Genomic DNA, 25180 nt, shown 5'->3' on the forward strand with positions numbered 1-25180 from the left:
GAGAATGTAAGTACATTCTCCCCCAGTTTTAATGTTTGCTATCCTCAGCAAATCTACTTGAGTGTATTTGGAAATTCCATAGTCCCAGATCTTGGATGGAACTTTTTTGACCTAGGGAAGTTCCACCTTATTGTTTTTTTAATACTTTCCCAAATGTCTTGTGCTAACAAGACTCAGGGAAAAAAATTTCCAATAGGGTAGTAGCATTCTTCTATACTTTCAAATACTTGGTAATACAATTTAACAAACTAATACCATTTTACAAACTTAATAAGTTAATGCCAGACTTGTTGCTTGGGGGGGGGAGGGAGAAGTATCATCCCTAACCCCCCTAAAAAAGAAAAGAAAAGAAAAGCTAGTCTCATCCCCTAACCCCCCAAAAAAAGAAAAGAAAAGAAAAGAAACTTTCTCAAAAGGAAAATATGGGCCTTTAGAGACTCCCTTAAGAATGTAGGGATCTAGAGGTGGCTAGGTGGCACAGTGAATAGAGCACCAGCCCAGGAGTCAGGAGTACACAAGTTCAAATCCAGCCTCAGATACTTAATAATTACCTAGCTGTGTGGTCTTGGGCAAGCCACTTAACCTCATTTGCCTTGCAAAAACCTTAAAAAAAAAAAGAATGTTAGGGAACAGCATCCCTGTTTGTGGTGGCAAAGAATTGGAAATCAAGTGAATGTCCATCAATTGGGGAATGGCTGAACAAATTGTGGTATATGTAATGTGGTGGAACACTATTGTTCTATTAGAAACCAGGAGGGATGGAAATTCAGGGAAGCCTGAAAAGACTTGTATGAACCGATGCTGAGCGAGATGAGCAGAACCAGAACATTGTACATGCTAACAGCAATATGCGGGTGATGGTCAACCTTGATGGGCTTGTTCATTTCATCAACTATACAATTTTAGGGTATCTGTGCTGGAGAATACCATCTTTATCCAAAGAAAGAATTGTGGAGTTTAAACAAAGACCAAAGACTATTACCTTTAATTTTTTTTAAAAAGCTATCTTGTGTAATTTTCCTATCTCTTATATTTTATTTTTTCCTTAAGGATGTGATTTCTCTCTCAACACATTCAATTTTGATCAATGTATAGCATGGAAACAATGTAAAGACTATCAGACTGCCTTCTCTGGGGGATGGGGAGGGAAACAAGATTGGGGGAAAAATTGTAAAATTCAAAAATCAATAAAATAATTTATCTCCATCCCCAAAATGTAGGGATCTCCTCACTAGAGTCACAAAGCTAGGTTTGCCTGGAAGTCATCCCCCTTACCCTGCCACCTACCATTGAGGAATCAAATCAATTTAACCAGTTGCTTTGATAGTGACACTAGTTGACCATTTCTAGTGGAGCTGTGTTTCCTGTCCTCTCCCTATTCCATGAAGGGGCCCTTCTATTCTGGTCTCATAATAATATCAGCACTCTCCAAGATTAATTGCTTCCTAATTTATAAAGCAAAGAAAATCATCCTTCCTTTCTAAGAAGGAAAAAATCTGGTGCTTATAGAGCCTCTCATTAGAGGGATTGGGAACCTGGATTCACCTGAAACTTCTCACCTCACTCATAAGGAAAAAAAAACATACTTTCAGTGAAAACTCTTCCATGATTCCCTCAATATATAAAACTTCCAAATGAATTTGGACAAAATTTGTAGATGTTTCTCTCTTTTCAAAATGTCTGCAAGAAACCCTGTAATGTGTTTTGGAAGTCCAAGAAAATTTCCCAAGTCCCTATCCTAATAGGCATACCAAAAATTTCCCAATGGATCCCTTGACTTCAAGGGAAATCCAAACAGAGTTTCAGACTTTCATTTCTCTAGGAGAAGCAAATTTACACAAAGAAAATATACTCACAATAGCCCTCAAAGAGAATGAGACTCTCAGCAAAGTATTAAGTGCTTAAGCTTGATTTCTTCAGGTTTATAGGCCAGCCTGCAGACCTTAGCTAATGAATCTGCAAAATTGTAGGATTTCACAATAAAGTAAGCAGTCTAAGTCTGCTTAAAAGTAGAAGAAAATATGAACATTTATCAGCTAGGTCTCAGTATTTTAGGAATACAAAATTCATACTTCTCATTGAGAGCAATACTTGTCCTGGACAATATCATAGATATTGAAGTATAAAATATCAGCAAGCAAAAGTCATTATCAAGAAACTAGTCTGACTTTTAAGGAAGCATAAAAGTTTTTTAAAAACCCGGCAAACAATTAAAGTTTAAAACAAAAAAAAAGAAAGGATACTAATTTTTTCTCTAATATATCCTAAAACTAATGAAATCAATAAAAATCCCAGGTAAAAAATCTCTCCAGTGGATCCCTGCAAATTCCAGATGAGGTCCCCTTCCCAACTCCCACTTACTCTTACATTTCCAAATATTGGACACACTCTCTAATTAGGCCTCAATCAGTTTTAGTTAAATAATTTTTTTAATAATGATGTTGAGGCAAGAGTTTAATTAGTAAAGGAGGAAAAAGTTGGGTTCAGAGTTAGGAGATAGCATTTTGATCCATCTCTTCCTACCTATGTGACTCTGAGAGAGTCATCAGCACCTCTAGGTCTCAGTTTTCTCTTCTACAAAATAAGGAAGTTGGACTTGATGAACTTTACATATATCCTTTCACTTCTACATTCTAAATGACTGGATCCTTGTGATTATTTTTAAACTTTTTATCTCCGGCATATATAGTAGGCACCATCTTGCACATATTGGTGCTCAGTAGATAATTCAGATGAATCAAGATCCTTAACTTTGACTTCATCAACAGGAGGCTTTATCTGGTTTGCTGAGATAAATTCTCCAACTAGAGTGATGGTAGCAACATAATGCAGCTGACAGTTGTACTCATTCAACAGATTTTATTTTTAAACTATTCTTGGCACCAAATTAGAAATAGTATTACTAAAAGTAGCATTTTAATGAATCGTTGGCATATTGTCTGTCATATAAACAGAACGAGAGAGTGGATCAAAAAGAAGAGATAAGCACAAAGGACTACAGAATATAGAGCTGAAAGGGACCTAAGAAATTATAGTTGAAATGCTTTATTTTCATGTTGAAGAAACTGAATCTGAGAGGGTAAGTGATTTTCCTAAGGGCACACAAGTAATAAGTAATATTTGAATTCATATCTCATGATTCCAAAAGCTGTAGTCCTTTCTATTACCAGTCAGCAGCCCAAGAGCCATGTGGATTTTGTTTTGGAAAACAGTATTAGGGAGGCATTTAATGGGACCAGACTAGACAAAAATGCAAAGGGAGTAGGAAAATATATAATACAATATAAAGGAACAAAAGGACATTTGTCCGGTAATCCACCATCTTAAAAACATTGGTGTAACATACTTGAGCCAGAGAACATCTTGTTACCAAATTAGTCAGATCTTATGGGAATAAATGAGTCATATATCCTTAATCTCTCCTCAGTCACCACTTCCCTCCATGAGGAACCTATGAATGATTAGACATAATTATACAAAGAAAAAGATTCCACTAAAGTTTTCAAATAACCCATTCTTAGTAGTCTCTGTATACCCTAGATCTTTTGCATATTTATAAACTAATTTGACAGTTGAATCATATCTGAATTGTTAGTAAATGCATTTTATATTTAGTAGTTCAAAAACTAGTAGCATAGTATGGTAATGTTGAAATTAGAATTAAAAAGATTTAAGTTCAAATCCTGTCTCAGATACTTAACTCTATAACCCTGGGCACAAGTCATATAACTCAGACATAACGTTCTTTCCAATTCCAAGTCAAGAGGAGCTTTCTTTACCAAGAGTATAATATTATGCTATAAATTCTCCATCAGTACCCAAGAAATATGACTTTTCAAATTATTCTCTGAATTATACCACCTGAATTAATAAAGTTTAGAGTTTAAACTGAAAAGAATTAACATATATATACATATATATTTGTCAAATGATAATAAATTAATAAACTATAATTAATTTATAATTTAAAATCTCTTCATAGTTTTGAGTGAATTTATTTAGTATTTAGTACTTTAGCACTTATAATTTATTTAGTATTTAATAACTTGGTAATAATTTAATAAAATATGAATTCATAACATATGTACCAGACTTTTTATAGGTTAAAACTACTTTTAAAAAGTTAAAATTGTTAAGACATGGTAACATGGGTGAAGTGCCTTGGGTATGCCTTCCTAAGAAGATGAGACACTGTCTCTTGAGACATTATTTATGTTCTTTATATATTTGGTTTTTAGACTAAGGGGGTTACATTATTAAAATAAAAAAAAAATAGGTGCTTAATCAGAGATGGTGGTCATCTAACAAACATTGATTAAAGAAAAAGGTATTTAGGGGCAGCTAGGTGTAGCAGTGGATAGAACACAGGCCCTGGACTCAGGAGAACCTGAGTTCAAATCTGGTCTCAGACACTTAATCATTACCTAGCTGTGTGGCCTTGGGCAAGCCACTTAACCCCATCTGCCTTGCAAAAAATCTAAAAAATAAAAATAAAAAGACATTTATCTGGAGTCTTGCATATCTAATCATAAGGACTTTAAACTAAAAAAAAGAAATCAGAGAAAGAAAACTGTTTGAGTGTGTGAGTGAATGAATGAATGAGTGAATGAATTAATTAAAGTAAAATGATTTATTAAGCATTTATTGTGTGACCACCTCTATGATAAGTGCTAGGCATATCAAAAAGAAAAAAAAACTGCGCCATCCTCAAAGAGTTTATCTTCTAATAAAAGATAACAACACATATAAAGCCAAAGGTTAGTCTGAACATTTTCAGGGATGGTGAGTTAAACAGGACAGTCAATTGATGTGCTCTTTCCAAAAGCAATGGTAGTTCTGATTTGATTACAGAGAAAGATGTGGAAAGATAGGGACTGGAAGAGTTGAGTGAAAATGTCAGGTAAAGTATGACCCCAGGGAGTTCAGAACTTTGGTATTTCCTTTCAGGCAAGTCTTGGGAGATTCAGTTTGGAGGGTATTTTGCTATAAAGAAACTAAAATTTAGGAAGAATAGGCTGTTAAAAATACCTAGCAGTTAATATGAGAGAAAAAAAAAAACAAGAAAGGAGCACATAGTTTTTTTAAAGTATTTTTCACAAACGCATAAAGTATTAACAAAATATCATCCTCATATAAGATGAATTAAAGGTCCTAAAATTAGGGTATAAAATTTGACTTCATATGAGATTGAATAGAAAAAGGATCTGGATTAGTGTGTCTTATTTTTTAAATGGGAGAGGTAAAAGGAGATTGAATGATATTATAATAGAAAGAAGACTTACTCAGGTGTCAGGAACCAAGTAGGGGGAAACATAATGGAGAGCATTTGAGAGAAGCCCATCACAGCTCAGAACAGAAGCTTTTCTTTCATCAGAGTATCCTTCAGGTCATCAAAAAAAAAAAAAAGAGGCACTTTGTTTGGGGAACAGACCACAAGCCAAGCACAGAGGTATAAGTAAATAAAGGGACAATTCAATTATCCAGCTGTCTAGCTCTACCAGTTCTCTTATTTCCAAAAGCACAGTCAGCTAATTTTGACTTGCCTTAACAGATTTTTCACAAGACGGTAGAACCAACAAGGGAAAATTCCCTTCTGGAGCTGATTCTAATCATCAGAGAGTACTATTGGAAATAATGAGTATTAAAGGGCAAGACATCCTAGAATTAGCTAAGATAAGTTAGAATTGGCAAAGACAAATCCTGCAGTTAGTAAACATGAGTGACAGAAACTTCAGATTTTTGGAGAACATATTTCAAAGAGTTTTGAGGAAGGAGAGGTAAGATTATAATACTACTGGGAAAATCAACATAAGAGGGATGGAAAACTCTAAAAAGTGAAATTCTGCGAGTGCACACAAAAAAATAAGTTCAAGGAAGAGAAATAAAGGGGAGTGAGAACTAAAAAAAAACCACAGATAATTACCAATCAACCTAGATTTTTTAAAATACATGCACAGAAGAGAGAAACAGGGAGGTGACATTCTTTAAAAAGGAGGCAATGTTACATTTACAGACAAAGAAAAGACATACAAAGCATATATAAGGTAACAGTGGAAAGGGAGGAAGAGAACTAACTACCCATAAACGAGTAGTAAAAATTTCATGCTGAAGATGGTATTTGAGTTGACTCTTAAAGGTAACAGAGTAACAAGGGATAGTTGCCAATGCTAAATCATGGAAATGGGAGAGAGACCAGATTGACTAGTTTATAGAATGAATGTCATAATATATAATAATGCAGGAAAGGTAGAATGGGGCCAGACTGAGAAGAGCTTTAAATGCCAGACAGAGGAGTTGATAGATGATCCTAGAGAAAACAAGGATCCACTATGGTTTATTGAGCAAAAAGAGTGACATGGCTAGCCCTTCATGTTAGGAAAATCACTTTGGTGGCTCTTTGCAGAATGGTTTGGGATAGCTAGAGACTTGAGACAGAAGGACTAATTCGAATTGTAATTGTAATATTCTAGGTAAGAGGTGATTGGGACTGAACTATAATGGTAATCATGTCAGCAAAAAGGAGATATGCATGACACATGTGTTGATAGGACAATTGAGTGTACAAGTGGAACAAGACTAGAGAATCATACCAAGATTGTAAACTGAGTGACTGGAAAGATAGTTGTACCCTTGAAAGAAATAGGGAAGTTTAGAAGAAGGTTGAGTTTAGTCGGAAGGATAATTCTGGAAATGTTGAGGTCACCCTGGCACATCTGTTTTAGAATGTAGGTGGATGAAGATTCAAGATTAAAATTCACTAAGGAAAGAAGGATAAGCAATTAGAGCTGGAGTTAACTGTAGAAATGATAAGCAAATCCAAACTCTTTGTATTTCACATAACACTTTTATGACTTTGTATTTTTTATTACTATGTATTGCTTCTCAAAGTTGAACTCAGAGTTATGTTTTATTCCCTTCTTATCTTTGTATCTTGGTGCACTACACCTAGATGCTATCAAGTTAAACAGATTCTCCACATTGTTTCTGAACTATTGTGTGTTTCTAAGGAAATTCCTTCATAAACTTATCTTCCTTTGTATCTCAGGGAAAAATTGGGATTTTTTTCCCCCTAAGTTGAGTACTTTTTTTCTTTATAGTTTAGTCATTTTTTTCAGTTGTGTCTTAACTGTCATCCCATTTGGGGGTTTCTTGGCAAAAGATACTGGAGTAGTTTGCCACTTTGGCTTATTTTATAGATGGGGAAACTGAGACAAACAGAATTAAGTGACTTTCTCAAAGTCTCACAGCTGAGGCCAGGTTTGAACTCAGAAAGAGGAGTCTTGCAGACTCCAGGCCCAGTTCTCTATCCATTGCATCACCTTTCTGCGCCTTCTTTCTAGAAGAGTTGTTTGTCCTTTGTTCTCAAAAACCATTATTATATCAGGGAGGTGCCTTGACATGCGAGGGAATTGCATTAAGTGAGGCAGTTGCAAAGTCACCAGCTTGCCTAGCTCCCCCAGAGCCATCTGGGCCCAGTAGCCAGATATGGATCACGATGATTGAAGATGGCCCTGGATGTAGCGGGGCACCTTGGTCTTTTTAAACTAAGGTCTTAATCAGATCTCAATTTGACTGAGGCAATGAAATGATTAAGGCTCAGTAAGAAATGAGGTAAAGAATTTTACCTAATCAAAAAAAAAATCAATCTGAGAGTTTCTGGTCAAAGAAAACCATTGCAATTCACATTCGAAGAATTACAAAGCTGAAATCATTTTATTGAAGGATGCTCCTGACTCAAGCACTTGCTATATATGTGGAATTCAAAGATAAATATCATCCCTCTCCTCAAGGAGATGACATGTTTCAGTCCTCCAGGCAACTTGGGCCTTCTATGAAGCAGAAGTTGATTTTGGAAGCATTTTAGTTTATAGACTGAGAAATGAATGTCAGAAATCTTTGACATCTCTTTTATTGAATACATCTTTTTAAAAAGGTGATATATTGAGCCAGAGGAAGATTCCTAGTGTTAAAATGTTTCTGTGATTGGAAACTCTACTTTGTAGCATTTTTTCTCTCTAGAAAATGTTGGTGGGATTCTTCTTCACGCAAACAATAAATCCAGAGACACTCAATCACCAAGCATTTATTAGACACTATGGAAGACACAAAGAAAAGGCTAAACTAGTCCCCAAATGCTCTGACATTCTAATGGAACAGGCACATACCACATGAATAAAAATAGTTGCAGATAAAATGCATCAGAGGGTATGTTAGATAATATGAGAGTTGAAGGCACTAGCAGCTGGTAGGACTAGGAGATTTTTTAATTTTTTTTAGGAGATTCTTTTGTTTTGTTTTGTTTTTGCAAGGCAATGGGGTTAAGTGGTTTGCCCAAGGCCACACAGCTAGGGAATTATTAAGTGTCTGAGACCAGATTTGAACTCAGGTACTCCTGACTCCAGGGCCAGTGCTCTATCCACTGCACCACCTAGCTTCCCCCTAGGAGATTCTTAAGATGAGTTTTGGAAGAAAAAAAATGTGTTCATAAGAGGCAGAGGTGAGAAGACAGAACAGGTTTTGAGATGCTAACTTTTAATGACTTAGAACTCTTATGGGGTCATCTCCAAATAAACTCACTTTTTGCATGAAAAAGTATGCTTGGGGAGAGTGTGTGTGTGTGTGTGTGTGTGTGTGTGTGTGTACTCTAGCTTTTTTTAATAGGGGATATTAACATACACAATTGATTAATACAGGTCAGATAAATATTGCTATAAATCCCAGAGCAAAGAAATAGATATGATATAAATCTTAAAGTATTTTCAAATTTCTTTAAAAGATTTTATTACCATCATTGCATCAATATAAGTGCTTTCTGGGACAGCTAAGTGGTACAGTAGATAGAGTATCAGCCCCGTAGTCGAGGCCCAGAGTTCAAATCCAGTCTCAGACATTTGATACTGATTAGCTGTGTGACCCTGGGCTAGTCATTTCCCCAGATTCCCTCACCAGATATGTGTGCTTGCTCTATTAATGCACACTATGAAATCCTATAAAGGGTATTAACCAAGAATCTATGAACTTGTTTCTTTTTAACAACTATTTCAATAATGGATTTTTTTCTCATCCTATATATTTTATGCATTTAAAAAATTATTCTAAGAAGTGTATATAGGTTTTTGCCACAATGCAGAAGAGATATATCTGATACAAAGTTAAGAACCCTTGCCTTAGTAGAGGTTTTCATATATTATAAAGGGTTTTTTTAATTACCTGCCATAGTTGCCCATCCCTAAGCCCATTACTGAAGTTTGTTCCACTTGAATAGATTCTGTTCAAGCTTATAACGAATCACAATGAACTTCTCACTTGCCTGCTGCCGTTTAAAAACAAAAAAATTGAATTTATACTCCAACTTGGAAATAAAGAGAATAAATGAGTACCCCATAGAACACAAATACATTTTAAGAGAGGGATCAGAGAAAGAGCTTTTAAAATGAATCACAGACACTAAACCTTAACCAAGAGTTGTTGAGTAAAACCATAATGCCTTAGAATGATTGTTATAAGATTAATCACCATGTCACTGTAATGGTGGGTCTCAAGAAGCTTTCATCTGTATTTTAGAAGTGACTTATACATATATATATATATATATATATATATATATATAGTCACATTTAATAGTAATCCACATGTCCTTCTCTTTAGGCAGTAACTAACTTACCTTTTCTGAGGTTGTTCCAGAATGGATATTAGTTAAGATTACCCTTAAGAAGCTCTGTCCCAGGGCTAGGCATGTGGGCCCAATTTAAAGATAATGTATCTAATTATGATTTCAGACTTTTGCCATGTGTTGGTTTTGTCGAACTGATTTTTTTCTTCCTCCTCATTATTATGAAGAATGGTTCTCTGTAAAGGGGTATGGAAAAATCTTTAAATGGTGAAATGCAAATGATATTTTAAAACGATAGCAAAAACTTATCTGAAAATATTTGTTTTTTAAACACAGGATAAAAATGAGGGAAGCCCCTCTGTGGACATTGAGATTTGTTTGCTGCATTCTAGGTTTTGATGAATTTAGAGATAGGAAAGGGAGGCTAGACAAATTTCCTCCCCCCCCCCCCTTTTTTTGCCAACAGGCTTTGATTGTCAGTTTCTGGGAACTGGGCAGGTTGGGTTGCTATGGTGGTGTCTTTGCTTGGAAATGTGAAAGTTGTGGGCTTTTTCTCTGGTCCTGGAAACTATAAACTCACTAGGTGTTCTAGGAAGAAACTATCATCATTAGCCTTCTCATTTTTTTCTGGGTCATGAGGGCTGCATTTTCATTATAATCTTTACTATAATATACCAGTATATAACCAAAGGAGTTAGGGAAACAAGTTCTAGATGGTAGCTGTGGCCAAAGATGTAGCCTGTAGAGAAAAAGGAGGTCTGTCTCTAATATTACCTTTCTATATTTTTATGAAATTATATCATCAGCTGAGCTTTCTACTGAAAATGTAAATGAAAACAGAGAGAGAGCCAAGGAAATATGTTTCTTATGAAAATCTAGTGGCCCTTTGAAGTCTACTTTTCCTCTTCCAATCAGTTGTTTGGCTTGAAAGAATATTCTCTCAATTCAGCACATGCTTTGGGGGAAATAGCTCCTTCAAAGGAACCTTTTTACCCACTATCATGTCTCTGATTACAGCAGTTCATTGTCAGCTTCAATGTATTCTACCATGGGAGAAACAGCACATCATTTACTTTACTTTAACCTAATTTTTCTTAATAGACTGCACCTGAAATAATTGAACCCTGTTTCCCTTTACAGCTGAAGTTCAGAGTGAGATTGAAAGAATATTTGAACTGGCAAGGACTTTGCAGTTGGTTGTCCTGGATGCAGACACCATCAATCATCCAGCCCAGCTCAGTAAAACCTCTCTGGCACCAATTATTGTCTATGTAAAGATTTCTTCTCCTAAGGTAAATAGAGTTGCTGATGTTTATTCCCTAACTTGCCTTTCCCCAGAATATGATTTATGTTCTTATCTCCTAATGCAGCACACTTTCTTTGAAATTGGGGCCATGATTCTAAAGAAATACATGGCTTCCATTAGATGTCAATAACCATTGATGAATTGTGTACCTCCGTTATTCCACTCCTCTGTCCAGAAAATGTCTAGCAATAAATAACTATCATCTCAAGCAAGTTTTGGAGATCAAAATGAACAAAACATGAGTACCACTTCTGAGTCTTGAAAAATGATGGAACTCCGAGGGAATCGGACATTAGATGTGGATTATGGAACCCCTAATTGAGATTTCTGCAAATATGTAGTCTTTACAGTTGGAATTTCAACGCTTCATTGAAATGATGGTTCAGTCCATTATAAGCAAAGTGCTTTGCTTCTGAAGCACCTTGCTTCCCACTCCATCTTGCCCCAAGAGAATTGTGGTCATTTTTAATGCTTTGTCAAGTTTGCCCTCTTGGGAACCTCTTACCTTGAATCACCTTGTAATTATGTTTCTTGCAGGTTTTGCAAAGGCTAATAAAATCTCGAGGAAAATCTCAAGCAAAACACCTCAATGTCCAGATGGTGGCAGCCGATAAACTGGCCCAGTGTCCACCAGTGAGTTATCTCTTCAGTTATTCTCTTCTATATAGAAGCTTGTGCAGAAGACAAGACCTGATCAGGCTCCAAAACTACAGACTGGATATAGAACATAGAAGGGAAACATGACCAGTGACTCCAAGAACCCTTTACAAGTCCTATAAGAACTATACACACCATGCTAGGGAAGATCAAATATCAATTTGCATGGAAATAGTCCCTGCCCTCAGGGAACTTCTATTCTTTCTTTAGAAATGACATTAGGGTCTGTAAGATATCTTTAGACAGAAGGCAGTCTTTAAGTGGAAGGTATTGAAAGCATGGAAACTACTGGAAAAAGAAATCAGAGAGAAGAGGGAAAACATAGTCTATAAAGCAGGTGGAATGCCAGGAAGACAGAATTTATCCTTGTAGAACTCATGGGGTTTTGGTTTGGTTATTTGCCCTTTTATTATACTTTTAACCTGACTGAAGTGGGATCTTAAATGTTTTTCCCTTTTTAGGAATTATTTGATGTGATCCTAGATGAAAACCAGCTTGAAGATGCCTGTGAACACCTTGCTGACTACATGGAGGCATACTGGAAGGCCACGCATCCTCCTAGCAGCAATCCACCCAACCCTCTCCTTAGTCGGACACTAGCCACAGCATCTCTTCCTATCAGCTCCACCCCAGCCTCCAATTCACAGGTGGGAGATTTTCTCCTTCTCCTTCTTCTTTGGGTTACTTAACATCTGAGTTTGTTTCTTCATCCATAAGAGGGAACAACCCTCTTCATATTTTCATGTTCACTAATCTTTCCTTCCTCTTCTGACGGTACCCAGGGTTCTCAAGACCAGAGGAATGACTATTCTGCTCCCACCCGCTCTGCTTCCCAAGCTGAAGAGGAGCCTGTGGTCAGGAAATCCCAACATCGTTCCTCCTCTTCAGCCCAGCACCACCCGCACAACCATCGTAGTGGCCTGGGCCGAGGCCTCTCCAGGCAAGAGACATTTGACTCAGAAACCCAAGACAGTCGAGACTCGGCCTATGTTGAGCCAAAGGAAGATTACTCCCATGAGCATGGAGACCACTATGGCCCTCACCGAGATCACAACCACAGGGATGACGGGCACGGGAACAGTGACCACAGACACAGGGAATCTCGGCACCGGTTGAGGGAAGCTGACAGAGACCAGGACCACAATGAATGCCACAAGCAACGCAGCCGACATAAATCAAAAGATCGATACTGTGACAAGGATGGAGAAGTGATATCCAAAAAACGGAATGAGGCTGGGGAGTGGAACAGGGATATTTATATCCGACAGTGACCGGAGTCTTTTGAGGCAATTTTGTTGGTTTCCTAGAAGTCTTGTATAACATCCACTCCCCACAACCACCACCATCACTCCCCCCCCCCAAAAAAAAACCCCCAAACCTCACAACATATTTTGGTTTTCCATCACAAAGCAAATGGTATCCCTCCGTCTTGTACAGTTTGTATTGCTGGTACTTGCAGAGCAATAGTCCGAGATAGAATATTCACCTACTTTTTTATTATTATTTTTGGAAGTGCTCTATTGACACACCTGGTACAGTTGCAGGCTTCTGGTGTTGTACTTGACTTTTTACAAAGCTGTTTTTGGTAGCTGCCCCTTGAACAATATCTGTTGCCATCTTCAGGTGGTGTTAGTGTTTTAAACAAGCTAGAGTTGATGTGTAATAATCTCCTGTGTATTCAGCAAGCCAGAGTCAGCCTAGACAACAAACAAAATCATATCTTCTCCCAGTTTGCATATTCATTTCAGGACCACTATCTGTTGCTTGTACCTCTGGTTGACTAAATTTGGGGGACAGATCCAGTCTTGCCTTACATAAAGGGGATCATAAAGTGAGAATCTATTTTCTATGTACTGGTACTGTGTACTGTAAATATACAGTTTGTAAATGTTCTTTCTGTAAACACCTTCTTATTCTATCAGTTTGATCACGCTATTTTACGAGTCCTAATGCCAAGTCAGCAGATTTGCTTTTGAATTACAGGGACTGGAAATACCCTCAATTCAGGAAATTTGTAACACCATTCAGTCTTGATAATCTTCCCTCTATAATAGAAAGTCTCCTGTACATATTGTAAATATGGGATTGCTTGAGATAAAGAAAGGTTTAATTCAAGAATGCCATGCCATCCTTATAAGCTTATCATTTTGACCATAAGGTATGGTAAAGGTAACCAAACTCTAGAAATTATTGTAATCCATAGGATTCACACTGATTGTAACAAACACATTCTTAGTATTAGGTGTCTGTTAGAGTCATAGCACTGGAGCATATGAGCCAGAAATCTTTGCATGCAGGTGTGTGTGTGTGTGTGTGTGTGTGTGTGTGTTATGTGTGTGTATGTGTTACAGTGAGTGTGAGAGGGTGACATGATAACTCTGAAAGCAAAAAAAAAAGAGTCTGTTGAAGAAAAAATAGAGACTGATACTTAAAATTCTGCGCAATTGGATTTCTATTTTGTTGTGCTCTGTTACTTTAATAATCCAATGTGCAGTCAGGGAATCTGAGGAAGTTTGCTGCCAAAGGTAAATGGGAAAGCATCATCTGCTGGCTCTTTTTGTGAGACTCCCAGAGAGTAAACACAGGCACTTGTTACTGTGAGTGTTTCACTGGAAATGGTACAATCTTTGTGTTTTATAGTATTTGTTTTAGGAAGAAAAGTTTACACAGCTTGTGGAATTATTTTGTGGGAAAATAAATTTTTGTAGTTTCTCCCACCTCATTTCTACACTTGCCAATTACTCCCATCAGTTCTTGTCACCTGTGGTTCCTACCCCTCTAACCTTCCCTCCTGTGTCTTTCCAAATCAAACAATATTGGTCTTTATCAGGAACCTAGAAAGTGATTCTTGGAACCAAAGTCTCTGTTTAGAATTAACCAGGTCACCATGAGTTGATCTGAACCACTAGTAAAATGTGGGGTTATTTTTCTTCATTAGACATCTGCTTTGAAGAAGAATGCCTAGAAGACTGTATCTCTTGCCTTCAGTTATTCTGCTGTAAATGACTGAAAATGTTGCTAATAGTTTTATGACAAATAATATAGATATCTCTAAGTGCACGTTATCTGGACATCATTGGATGGGTATTGTTATTATTAGGTGTCTTGAGTTTTTAGCACTTAAAGTTTATCTTGGAAAAACAATGGAAATATAATTGTCTGACTTCAAATAATATACATTTGTTGGGGTGGCTAGGTGGCACAGTGGATAGAGCCACTGGCCCTGCAGTCAGGAGTACCTGGGGTCAAATCTGGCCTCAGACACTTAATTACCTAGCTGTGTGGCCTTGGGCAAGCCACTTAACCCCACTGCCTTGCAAAAAACCTAAAATGTGTGTGTGTGTATATATACACACATATTTGTCACACATATACACATACAAAAAAAAACCAAACTACAAAATTCCATTTTTCAAAAGCCTTTATTTCAGTCTCTAGGCAGTAATTTTAACCTTTAAATTAAAATTATGAATTTGGTTTGTTCTTCTCTCCCATAATCTAACTTCCCCATTTTGGAGGAAAAAAAATTATAGTTTGAGATGAAGTTACCAAAACATAGAGTGCTTTATCAACCTATTTCCTGAATCTTTTTCTTTTCTCTTCAGGATGAGACACTTTTGTATATAATATAGATAAATACTGCTCAGTAATTAGATCTCTTGCATTGTTAAAACTGATTTATTTATTTGTACCGTACCAACAGTGGCTATAATGGACATGCTGAAATCTTGTTGCATCAGTGAGAACTTCATTCCAATAACCTTGCTTTAAAAAGTGTCTTCGCTAAAATAGACGGCTGTATGCTATTCATCCCTCTATCATGTTGGCCAGCTTGCTGGCTCTGAATCATTTATATTCTTAAAATGTGACTGATAGTCCAGACTGCCTCCACCAGCTTATTCTCCCTTCCTAAGCATTATGGAATTCCACCTTATTTATCTTAAGGCTCCTTTTTTTTTTTTACATTTCTCACACCTTTAGATAAGGTTTTACTACAATTTGTCATACTTACAGATCACTTTGCAGGGTTGCAGATCTTGGAGCTGTTATACATGAAAAAATGACCCAGTCGGTACAAATGTGAACAGCGACAAAGTTATTAAAGTAATCCCTGATATGATGATGGGGCTTAACTGATCTGTGGAATACAAAGATGTGCTCTTTTCACATGAGCTCCTTTGTCATTGGCTCACTCCATTGCAGCACCACAGTTTGGTAGTTAATCTTGAGAAATGCTGGGAATGGTTTTCTGTATTCTCGTCCTATTGATTTCCATCTTTCCTTCCTTCCTTTCTATGCTCCTTCTCCATTGCTAATTTCATTTAGTGTTGCAAAAGGTGCTGCTAAACACAGGGACTAGTTTTAGACATGCTGTACTTTGGGATGTCACCACCTTTGGAACATGGTTTGCTCCGCATTCCTGTTGAGAGACGTTCACTTGTCAGCAGCTACCCAGAACTGTTCTTCAATAATCCTGGTTGAAAATCATCCATATGAAACAAATAAAGAGCTGGCTTCTGCACTGTTAATTAGTAGTACCAGTATTAATTGGTTTCAGAACTAATTATTTTAGTAAGAAATGCATTGTGTCAACTTGTGTAGTATGCTTTTTTTGGGGGGGGGGGAGCCCAAAGCATGTGGAATGAGAGGAATACAGAATTCACTTCCTTCCCTCCATGCCATGAGCCCATCATGAGGCTGTTCGAGGCAGATTTCACCTGAGCAAGGTAAGTGCCTTGCTTAAAAAGCACCAACAATTCTGACACATGGGAATTTACTCAATTTCTCTTCATTTCATTGTTTTCTTCTTTCTGCTTGTGTGCTAAAATTCTTCGATATGAAACAAATCATTTTGAATTTTGTTATATTTTTAAAGAACAAACCATCTTGATTAATTGTTCTCCCCCACTGGTGCTACCTCCCATCACTTGATAATACAAGTTAATTGAAAATTACAACTTTTATTTCCACTAAATTGTTGAAGGGTCGAGTAAAATGAAGTTATGCTCCATCGAAAGCAGATTATTTCCCCTTGCTAAATGATCACTTTCCATTTACTTTCTTTTCAACACTATTTAAGCTAAAATCTGTTAAAAGTTTGGGAGAAAAGATATAAAAAGTATCTGTCATTAATCGTGCTGTCAGTTTTGTAGCATATCCAAAGTCAACGCCGTCTATAAATTCTACTGAATTTACATACAAATTATACCAATACAAATTGTATTTTGTCAGTTCCTTTAAAAAGTTCTATTTTCACATTTTTCAAGATATTTATTTTCTTCTTTTATGGGTTATTTTCAGTTGATACTACTTTTGTTTGAACTTTGCCTTTTGAGTTTACTGAGTATTTTTTAAACTTTTCCTTCAATTTATTCTTTAGCTTTTGTAAAGGAAACCCACTGCAAATTTCTTTTTCTCTCCCAGAAAAAGTTACTTTTAAAATATCCTTGGGATTTTCAGTCACATTCTGCTGATCTTTTTCTCATCTCTTGTAAAAACTGTGTGTTTATCATTATCAGTCACCACTCCCCCTACCTCCCAAATGCAAATAGTGATTTGAGATTCTGCCGAAGATAGGGATAATAGCCACGGAAAATTTAAAATATGGACAGGGATTGAACCATCAGTTGTTTAAATGACTGCATTAACCCTCTCAATCCTACAAATAGGGGAAGCAAGCTAAGTCTTAGAAATGAAAATAACTTCTAAAAGGAGTATTGGTCACTTATTATACCAAATGATTTTTAAAAAGCTACAAGAAATTTTTATCTCCTATAAGAACTAAAGGAAATCTAGAACCGTGGCCAACTTAGTATCCTTTTCCTAATCACTGGCACATCTTAAGCTTGGTGTAGACCACCTTAGGCCTACATAGATGCTTTCAAACATCTGGCAATAGTTTTTGAGTTAACTTAGATAATTATCACTACACACAAAACAACCCTCAAGGCTAACAAGGACAGTTTACTATTTACTAAGACCATGTAGTCTGCAATGTCAGTATTTATATAAAACTCAATTCTGGTGACAACTGTCAAAATGCTCAGCTATACCCTAAGTAGTGAAAAGCAGTTTCTGTCCTAAAGATGATGCAAAAAGATTCATAATGCCCTTCTATTTTGTAACACAAATATTATGAATAAGGTATATGCTGTTTCCTGAGTTTTTCAAATGCCTTCTAATGAATTCTAAGATCAGTAAAAGGAAAAAAATATAATCATTTCAATGGACGTATCTTTCCAAAGACAGGCAGCTAGGGACAAAGTGTTTGGCCTCAGATCCTTACTAGCTATGTGACCTTGGGCAAGTTAACTTTGGTCCACCTCTGTTTTAAAATAGGGTTATAATATAATAGCCCTGGTCTCCCAGAGTTGTGAGGAACAAATGAGATATCTGTAAAGTGCTTCCTTAGAACAATGCCTGCACCCAGCAGGTGCTTAAATGCTTTGTTTCCTTCCTTCAAAGATGCAGAATGGAAACCATTCATTCAGGCCGATTCATTGTGGGCAAAGGGGAGGTCTACCTCCAATGTCCTTGGCATCATGTTCTTGGCTCTCTATGGAGGAGGCTATTGATGCAGTCTGATCTCTGGTTAGCCTTTTCTCCCCCTAGTAGCCAACTGATCGTTTTTGATCATGCACTTCTATAAACTGACCCTTTGGATGCTTTGTGAGTAATGTGTTGCAGCCTGTCCATACCCACCATTTGTCTTTTGACTGCCATTTAGGTGATCGTCAATACTGATTTATTTTTGGAGTTTGTTATCTCAGTCATATAACACCAGAAGAATACTGGTCTTAAAAAGATGGACCTTGTTTCAGAGCATTGCATCAGGATGACAGAAAGAACTCTGCAGTTTTCCTAAAACAACCTAACTCACTGTTTGGTTTCAGTATTTAGTTCCATATATATTGTCCACTCATTTGGATGTAGTCTAGACAAGAAACAACTATCATTTGCTTTGGTTTTCCGGTGTGATTAGAGCAAACACTTTAGAACAATTATTATTCTCATTTAGAAAAATCTACATTGTTCCAGGATTTGATGCAATCAGAACATAATCTACACACAGGAGCATCTTAAGGACTTCACCATCTATAGGGAATCCGTTCTCAAGTTGGATTCTGAATGGACCTACTACCAACTGGTAATACCTGTGGCAGGCACATATATCCCTAAAGCAGTATAAAATCACAAAATTTTTTGACAGAAGAGTAATTGTGTCTTGCTGAAAAGCTATATTAATCCCAAAAGAAATACAAAAGGGTATTTTGAAAAACCTATTTTACTTCCCCAACTCTTGATTCTTAAAAGAAAAACTAGGGGGCGGCTAGGTGGCTCAGTGGATAGAGCACCAGCGGCCCTGGAGTCAGGAGGACCTGGGTTCAAATCTGGTCTCAGACACTTAACAATTCCCTAGCTGTGTGGCCTTGGGCAAGCCACTTAACCCCACTGCCTTTGCAAAAACAACAACAACAACAACACCACCACCAAAACCTAGCAGATTTCCTGCTTCCATAGCAGTATGTTGGGCTGCCAATACTGCAGCAACGATATTGACTTCTGAATTCTTGTCCTAAACACTTTCACATTTTACAAATTTTGCAATAAAAAACCCTATACAGTCCTTATTTGCCAATGAAATCATGTCTTCTCTCCTGGTGTCTCTAATAGAGGTTATGTCAGTGTCCTTTAATGGAAGAATAGATGGATCAAATCGCTGCAGCTTCCTCAATTGGTCAAGTGATAGACCTGCTCCTACCATTCCTTCTCCTCCAATATGTGGCTCCTGTTGGTAGAAAGTCATCAAGAACTATTACCAAAGTCTGGTTTCTTATTTCTCTGCAACTGATACATGTACGTGTTAACTTACATAAGTACATGAAGTCAACTTAAAAGGCTAAACTCCGATGATGACCTTAACCAGAATATTTCTTTTAATCACAATATCTGCTCCCACTGTCATTTATTTACATTGTGCTTTTAAGATTACCAAATGCTTAACCAAGCAGAATGAAGTCCTTTGATTTTGGAGGTAGCAAATTGCGACAAGAACAATAGATCAGAAGTAGCAAGACCCATTCTCCCTTACATGTTTATCATAAGATATAACACTTTATCCGAATCTCAAAAAGCAATGAGAAAACATTATTGTGTCTCAGGAAACATAAAAACTTATCAAGATGAAATGTATCAATTGAGACACCATCTAATTGGGACAAAAGATTATATAATCCTGAGAGCAATCTTTGCTACTATTACTGCAAATTCTTAGCCCAAAAATCATTTTTCTCAGGGCACATTATGATATGGATGCGTTCATAAAAGACATTTCAGGAAAAGTTATTTACTTGAGGCTAACTGGGAAAACAATAATATATTTATCGCTTTTTAGTTGCAAAGCACTTAACAGATTATTTTTACCAGTAAAGTGACAGTTTGAGACCAGTTGATCTCTAAGATCTCTTCCAGGTCTAAATTTCTGTCTCTGTATCTCAGAACACTCCTTTCTTTGAGGCAGTTAGTATGTAAGTATGAGAGAAGATAAGCAATTTCCCCAAAGCAAAACAATCAGCAAGAAGTAGAACTGGGGTTTGTGACTCCAAGTCCAAAGCACTTTCCACTATAAACAACCAACTACAGAAAATACCATTTATATATAAAAGGTGTTTTGAAGATTCCTATGATGTTACTCCAAAGATGTGCTAGCCCCTCACTGTCTTGGTGCCTACTCTGCTTAAGTGTATTTATTATCAGAGTTTATTATCCACTGGTGGGAAAGAGGATGAAGTGGTGGGTCTGAAGTCAGGAAGAACCCAGTTCAAATCTGACCTCAGACAGACACTAGCTGAGAGGGAGAGTTCTTAGTAGAGCACTTGGTGCACCTCCTCCACCTGTCAGCAGCTATAAAAATGTTTCTTCCCTCACCTTATTCATTCTAAGTTCCCTAAAAAGGAACAGAAGTGAATTTTTCATACTTATTGTGTTTGGAATAATAAGAGTTTTCTTCCAGAATCCAACTTAATGCCAAATATCACCAGATAAAACTATATTCATACAAGATGTCAGATTAAAACTGTTTTCTGAAATGCATACTGCTTTAGGTTCAATCTAGGCAAATTTGTAAAAATTTATAGAATAAGCTATACAACTCTTAGACTTCTCACCTGTTATTCCTCCTTGGCTAGAGCTCTTCTTATACCACAGAGTGATAGTCTGATCAGTTCTGACTTGACACAGGAAGCCCAGACACCGTGTTTTTCCAAGAGGAATAAAACACTTTAGAGAAGGGCAAAAAAACTAAAAAGCCTCTTAGAAAATATTCAAGGTACTGACTGAATAATAATAGCTACGACTGTAATAATTAACCTCTGAGCCCATAACAGAAATAAAACTCAGCTCTGTGACTTTCACTAAAATGGCTCAGACTAACAAAAACAATAACAAAAAGTCCTGAAAATATGATCCTTCCTCCTGTAACTTAGGTCTATGAGGATTAGGTTCCCCCTCACCTGGGGCTGAAGCTGGAGACCAGGAAAAGTCGAGAGGGCCCAGGCGACCTGCTCTTCATTCTCTGCCAGCGTGATGGTGCAGGTACTGTAGACCAGTGTCCCCCCCGGCTTCAGCAGCTTCACTGCCTGCGGGACACAGTGGCACAGGAGGGAATCCTTACTTTTAAAACTCAGACTGAATAAAGTACTCACCCAAAGTCAAATTCTAGGTAATTAGAGCACGTAATGGGACCTCAAAGAATTCTTTGTACCCAATCGGTATGTTTGCCAGAAGGATTTTCTCCCTTCCTTATGAAGCCATCCCCTTCTATCCCTGCTAGAGTTCCAGGTTCTCAGTGTTTCCTGCAAGATGTCAGTCCAAGATGTCAGACACCAGCAAACCCCTCAAGTTTACCCAAAACAATCAGGATCAAGAACTCCAAGGAGACACTCATTTAGTGACTTCTACCACAGACCTGAAACAAAGGATCAGTGAGAAGCCCCCTCCCCAGCAATCCCAGTATAAGTAGAGACCACGAGGGCCATAGGAAGCCTGCAGGAGGGCAGAGGCAGTTACAAGCCCCCAAGTGAAGACCAGACAGGCACCAGGCAGTAGCCAGCCTCAGCCCCCTTTAGTCTAGTCACACCTGGTTCTCTTGGGTTCCTTGTCATCTTGAGCTCTGAGGTTCAAAGATAAGGAAGCAGGGGTAGAGGGTATAGGTGGGGAAAGCAGGTGAGTACAGGGATCCACATGATCCAGGATGAAGCCCACCCTCCCCAAAAGTATATCAAGGGACAGAGCCTGGCCCTGGCAGCCCAAATTCAGGATCTTAAGCTGGAGATGAGGAAATCAAAAAGGAAACACTGACCAGTGCCAAAAATGACTGCAAAGCTAAAGATCCTTCAACAACTTTAACAACTACAAGCACACAAGGAAAAATTAACTGCCTTCAGGGATTATATGAATACCTAGAAAAAAAGGAAGCAAAATATCAAAAATGAAATAAAAGTTTTAGAAGAGAACTGGAAGGAAAAGAAATACAAGAAATATCAGTCAACTTGACTCTAAAAATCTGATAATTAAACAGACTAAACAAAAATCAATGATTCAAAAAATAAAAAACAACCAAAACAAAAAAAAAAAATCAATGATTCCATAAGACAAGATCTGCTAGAACAAAATTCAATAATTGAGGGGAAAAAAAAGAAGAAAACAAGCTATCTGATTTGGATATTTAAGTCCTAGTTTGTCGGCACCCTTGGCTTCATTAGTCTCTGAAGCCTCCCCCCCCCTTTTACTAAGGAACAGACTGGGCTGACTGCTAACAAGATTCACAACAAATTTCAGTAAATCCTCCAGTACTAAAAAGTGCCACTTTCAAATAAAGATTGCTTTTAGCAGCTACAGATGTGGGGGCAGGACGGGAATCCAATGATCATTTGGAAATAAGGATGAAGTTTATGTTTTAAAACATCCTTTCCTTTCCCATTTAAGGTCTGAGGAATCTGAGACCAAGGAAGATGCTATAATCTTATCTCAATACAGAGTTTATGGTGCACAGGGAAACAAAACCAAGACAAATGACAAACAGCTGGGAAGATATAATAAATCAGAGATCAGCTTGGTCCCTTCCCTGCTATAGTGGCAACCATCTGGGTGCTCTTTACTGCAATCATTTATCTTCACAAAGACAAAATGTGTTATATTTCAAACCTTTCTAGAGAAGAGTGGTTGTCATTCCAAAGCCAAAAAGGGGGAAAGAGGTGTGGAAGAAGTGATGATAGGACAGAGGATTATACAAGAAAAATATTTTTTTTAAATTCTCTTAAAATTGGAGAGCAGAAAAGATGAAAGGGTAGAAAACACAAGTAATAATAGTAGTTAATATTTTTGAGTTATCTGGATTAATAAGAATAAAGCAACAACACAAAAAATGGATGGTACCTTTCAGGGCTTGGGAGCTGTATAATAAGTTGAATGTGTAAACACTTCTCCTCTAAAGTATCAACTTCCCTACCTTATCAAACAGAGTATAAATAGTGACATTCATTGGTATATACACTGATCATCTTGGGGACGGTGATACGAGTTTAATTTAGGGAGGACTATTTATCCTAATAATAAAATGGCTCCTGACTGTCATGCTTTTATAATTGTTCTGTTTTCTTCACCACTAACAAGTCACCAATCTTATTCAATCAGTACCTGTTTTGTCCACAATTCCATGTCAATAAACTGCATGCAGTCCTGAAGACAGCATCATACCTTATCTAAGAAGTAAAGCTTAGTGGCAATACTTCCCTCACTACTCATAGCTTTTTGCAACTTTCTAGTTCTCAACTCTACTCTATTCAATGATCCACTCAACTAAAACCCTTGAGCAAGAAGGAAAACATAATGGAAAGCTTATTTCTTATTACTACTCTGACCTTTGTACATATCCATGACAAGAGAGAAATTCCAAGAAAACCAATGAATTCACCATATTCCATTTTTATGGACTGAGAAACAGCTATAAAAGCAGGTTTTTCAAGCTGACAACCTGAAATCTGTTTATTATTACAGGATAATAGTTAAAAGGTGTAAATTTTATGTTTCTCTAGCAATGCCTTGGTCATTTTTAGTGGAAGCCTATTTCCCAATAGACTGAAGTAGAATAAAATCTGTGTAGGTTTCACTGATTATAACAATAAAATTTATTCAACATTTAAAGGAATGAACTCCATGGCCTCTCCTCAGTCCTCTAACAACAGTCCTCTTGGCAATGTCAGACTAAAGACACACAGCCGAAGGGTTCGTACCTACCACAGTAAAGAGTTTCCTTTGTAAGGGCTGGTAAGATGTCACTTCCTTTAGGGTCCAAGGACAAGCCATGTTTGGCCTCTGTCCCATCCCGCTGCAGGGAGCATCAACGAGAATTCGATCAAAGGACTCAGGTGAGAATGGTGGTCCCCCTGCAATTGGAATTATGTTTCCTAACAAATCTGGAATAGACATCCATGAACTCTGGCATATGACAAATATCATAAAAGACATTTAATAAAAGCAGACAAAAGAGAGCAACAATAAAAGAGAAAAGCTCTTCATTTCACTCAAAAAGTTCTATGTTGCTACTAGTTTACACTTTTACATAGATTTGAGGACTCTACTGGTGCTTGGGGGGTAGTGAGGGGTGCTGATGACACTTTATTGTGTAAGAAGGTCTAGGACAATGACATCTTGCAGCCCAGCTCCAGCAAGTCCCTGTCCATAGTTCCCAGAGTCTAGAATCGACTCCAGAGCAACTCTAGAATTGGTCTGGCACAAACCAGGGACCGTTTCTGAGGATGTGGTCACTGCACTCAGCCAGGACAGCCTTCGTTCCAGTCATACACTAAAAAAAAGTCCTGTCTTGTCCTCAATGGAGCTGCCTTGGAAGGGAGCTTCTCTGTTCAATCACCTCCTTTAGTCCCATTCGCTCACTAGGCTTTGGATCTCGGACCCCTACCACCTCCCTGTTTGCTCAGGTATCCCTTTCCTCAGAGTTTACCTTGTCTCACCAGATGATCCAGACCACCATCACTCCTAGTCTAACACTTTTCTTCTGGCTTTCAGGGAGTCAGCCGAGTCAGCCAAGTCCCCTCCCCTCCCCTCCCCTCCAAGGAGACCCATAATGTCCCTGGCAGGCCTTCCAGCTCATTCAGGCATCCCTTGCTCCCCCTTATTCCCCTTTAAACAGATCCATGAGAAACAGAGCCAGGCTGTCTTGAGTCCCCCAGTTCTTCAGCATGGCTATCGTGACTATTTCAAACTTTTTCTGTGCTCCTCCTCCTGCCAGCTCACCACCCTCTCTCAGCAGGACTGCCAGCTTACATGTTGTCAGCCAGGTTGGCTGGGACCGAGATTGTGGGGACAGAGTCATGAAGGCCCAAGTTCAAATACAGCCTGAGACACTTTACTAATTGTATGACCCTGGGCAAGTCCCTTCACCTCTACCTGCCTCAGTTTCCTCTGGGATCATATGAGATCATAACATTCCTTACCTACCTTGAGGGTTCTAAAGATAAATGAGATAATAATTGTAAAGCATCTATCACAATGGATAACATAGTAGATGTTATTCTTTTTTCTTT

The 25180-nt window shown here is 37.7% G+C and overlaps 2 protein-coding genes across 8 annotated transcripts in view; one reads left to right on the plus strand and one right to left on the minus strand.

The window, feature by feature from the left end:
* CACNB2 (calcium voltage-gated channel auxiliary subunit beta 2) overlaps positions 1–24702 on the plus strand; it is a 416652-nt gene extending 391950 nt beyond the window's left edge. For 4 of the 5 annotated variants that reach the window (XM_074192944.1, XM_074192947.1, XM_074192948.1 and 1 more), the window contains 4 exons: positions 10754–10905; positions 11457–11552; positions 12038–12223; positions 12359–24700. In XM_074192944.1, coding sequence (XP_074049045.1) covers positions 10754–10905; positions 11457–11552; positions 12038–12223; positions 12359–12847 — 923 coding nt within the window. In that variant the 3' untranslated portion in view covers positions 12848–24700. Of the gene's footprint in view, positions 1–10753; positions 10906–11456; positions 11553–12037; positions 12224–12358 lie in introns of all 5 variants that reach the window. The other variant, XM_074192945.1, reaches the window with a different exon arrangement.
* NSUN6 (NOP2/Sun RNA methyltransferase 6) overlaps positions 9617–25180 on the minus strand; it is a 47150-nt gene continuing 31586 nt past the window's right edge. For all 3 annotated transcript variants that reach the window (XM_074192950.1, XM_074192949.1, XM_074192951.1), the window contains 3 exons: positions 23874–24022; positions 21089–21214; positions 9617–19365 (listed from right to left, as the gene is read on the minus strand). In XM_074192950.1, coding sequence (XP_074049051.1) covers positions 19153–19365; positions 21089–21214; positions 23874–24022 — 488 coding nt within the window. In that variant the 3' untranslated portion in view covers positions 9617–19152. The remainder of the gene's footprint in view (positions 19366–21088; positions 21215–23873; positions 24023–25180) is intronic.

The sequence above is a fragment of the Macrotis lagotis genome, chromosome 7 (genome assembly GCF_037893015.1).
Source record: "Macrotis lagotis isolate mMagLag1 chromosome 7, bilby.v1.9.chrom.fasta, whole genome shotgun sequence".
Lineage (NCBI taxonomy): Eukaryota > Metazoa > Chordata > Mammalia > Peramelemorphia > Peramelidae > Macrotis > Macrotis lagotis.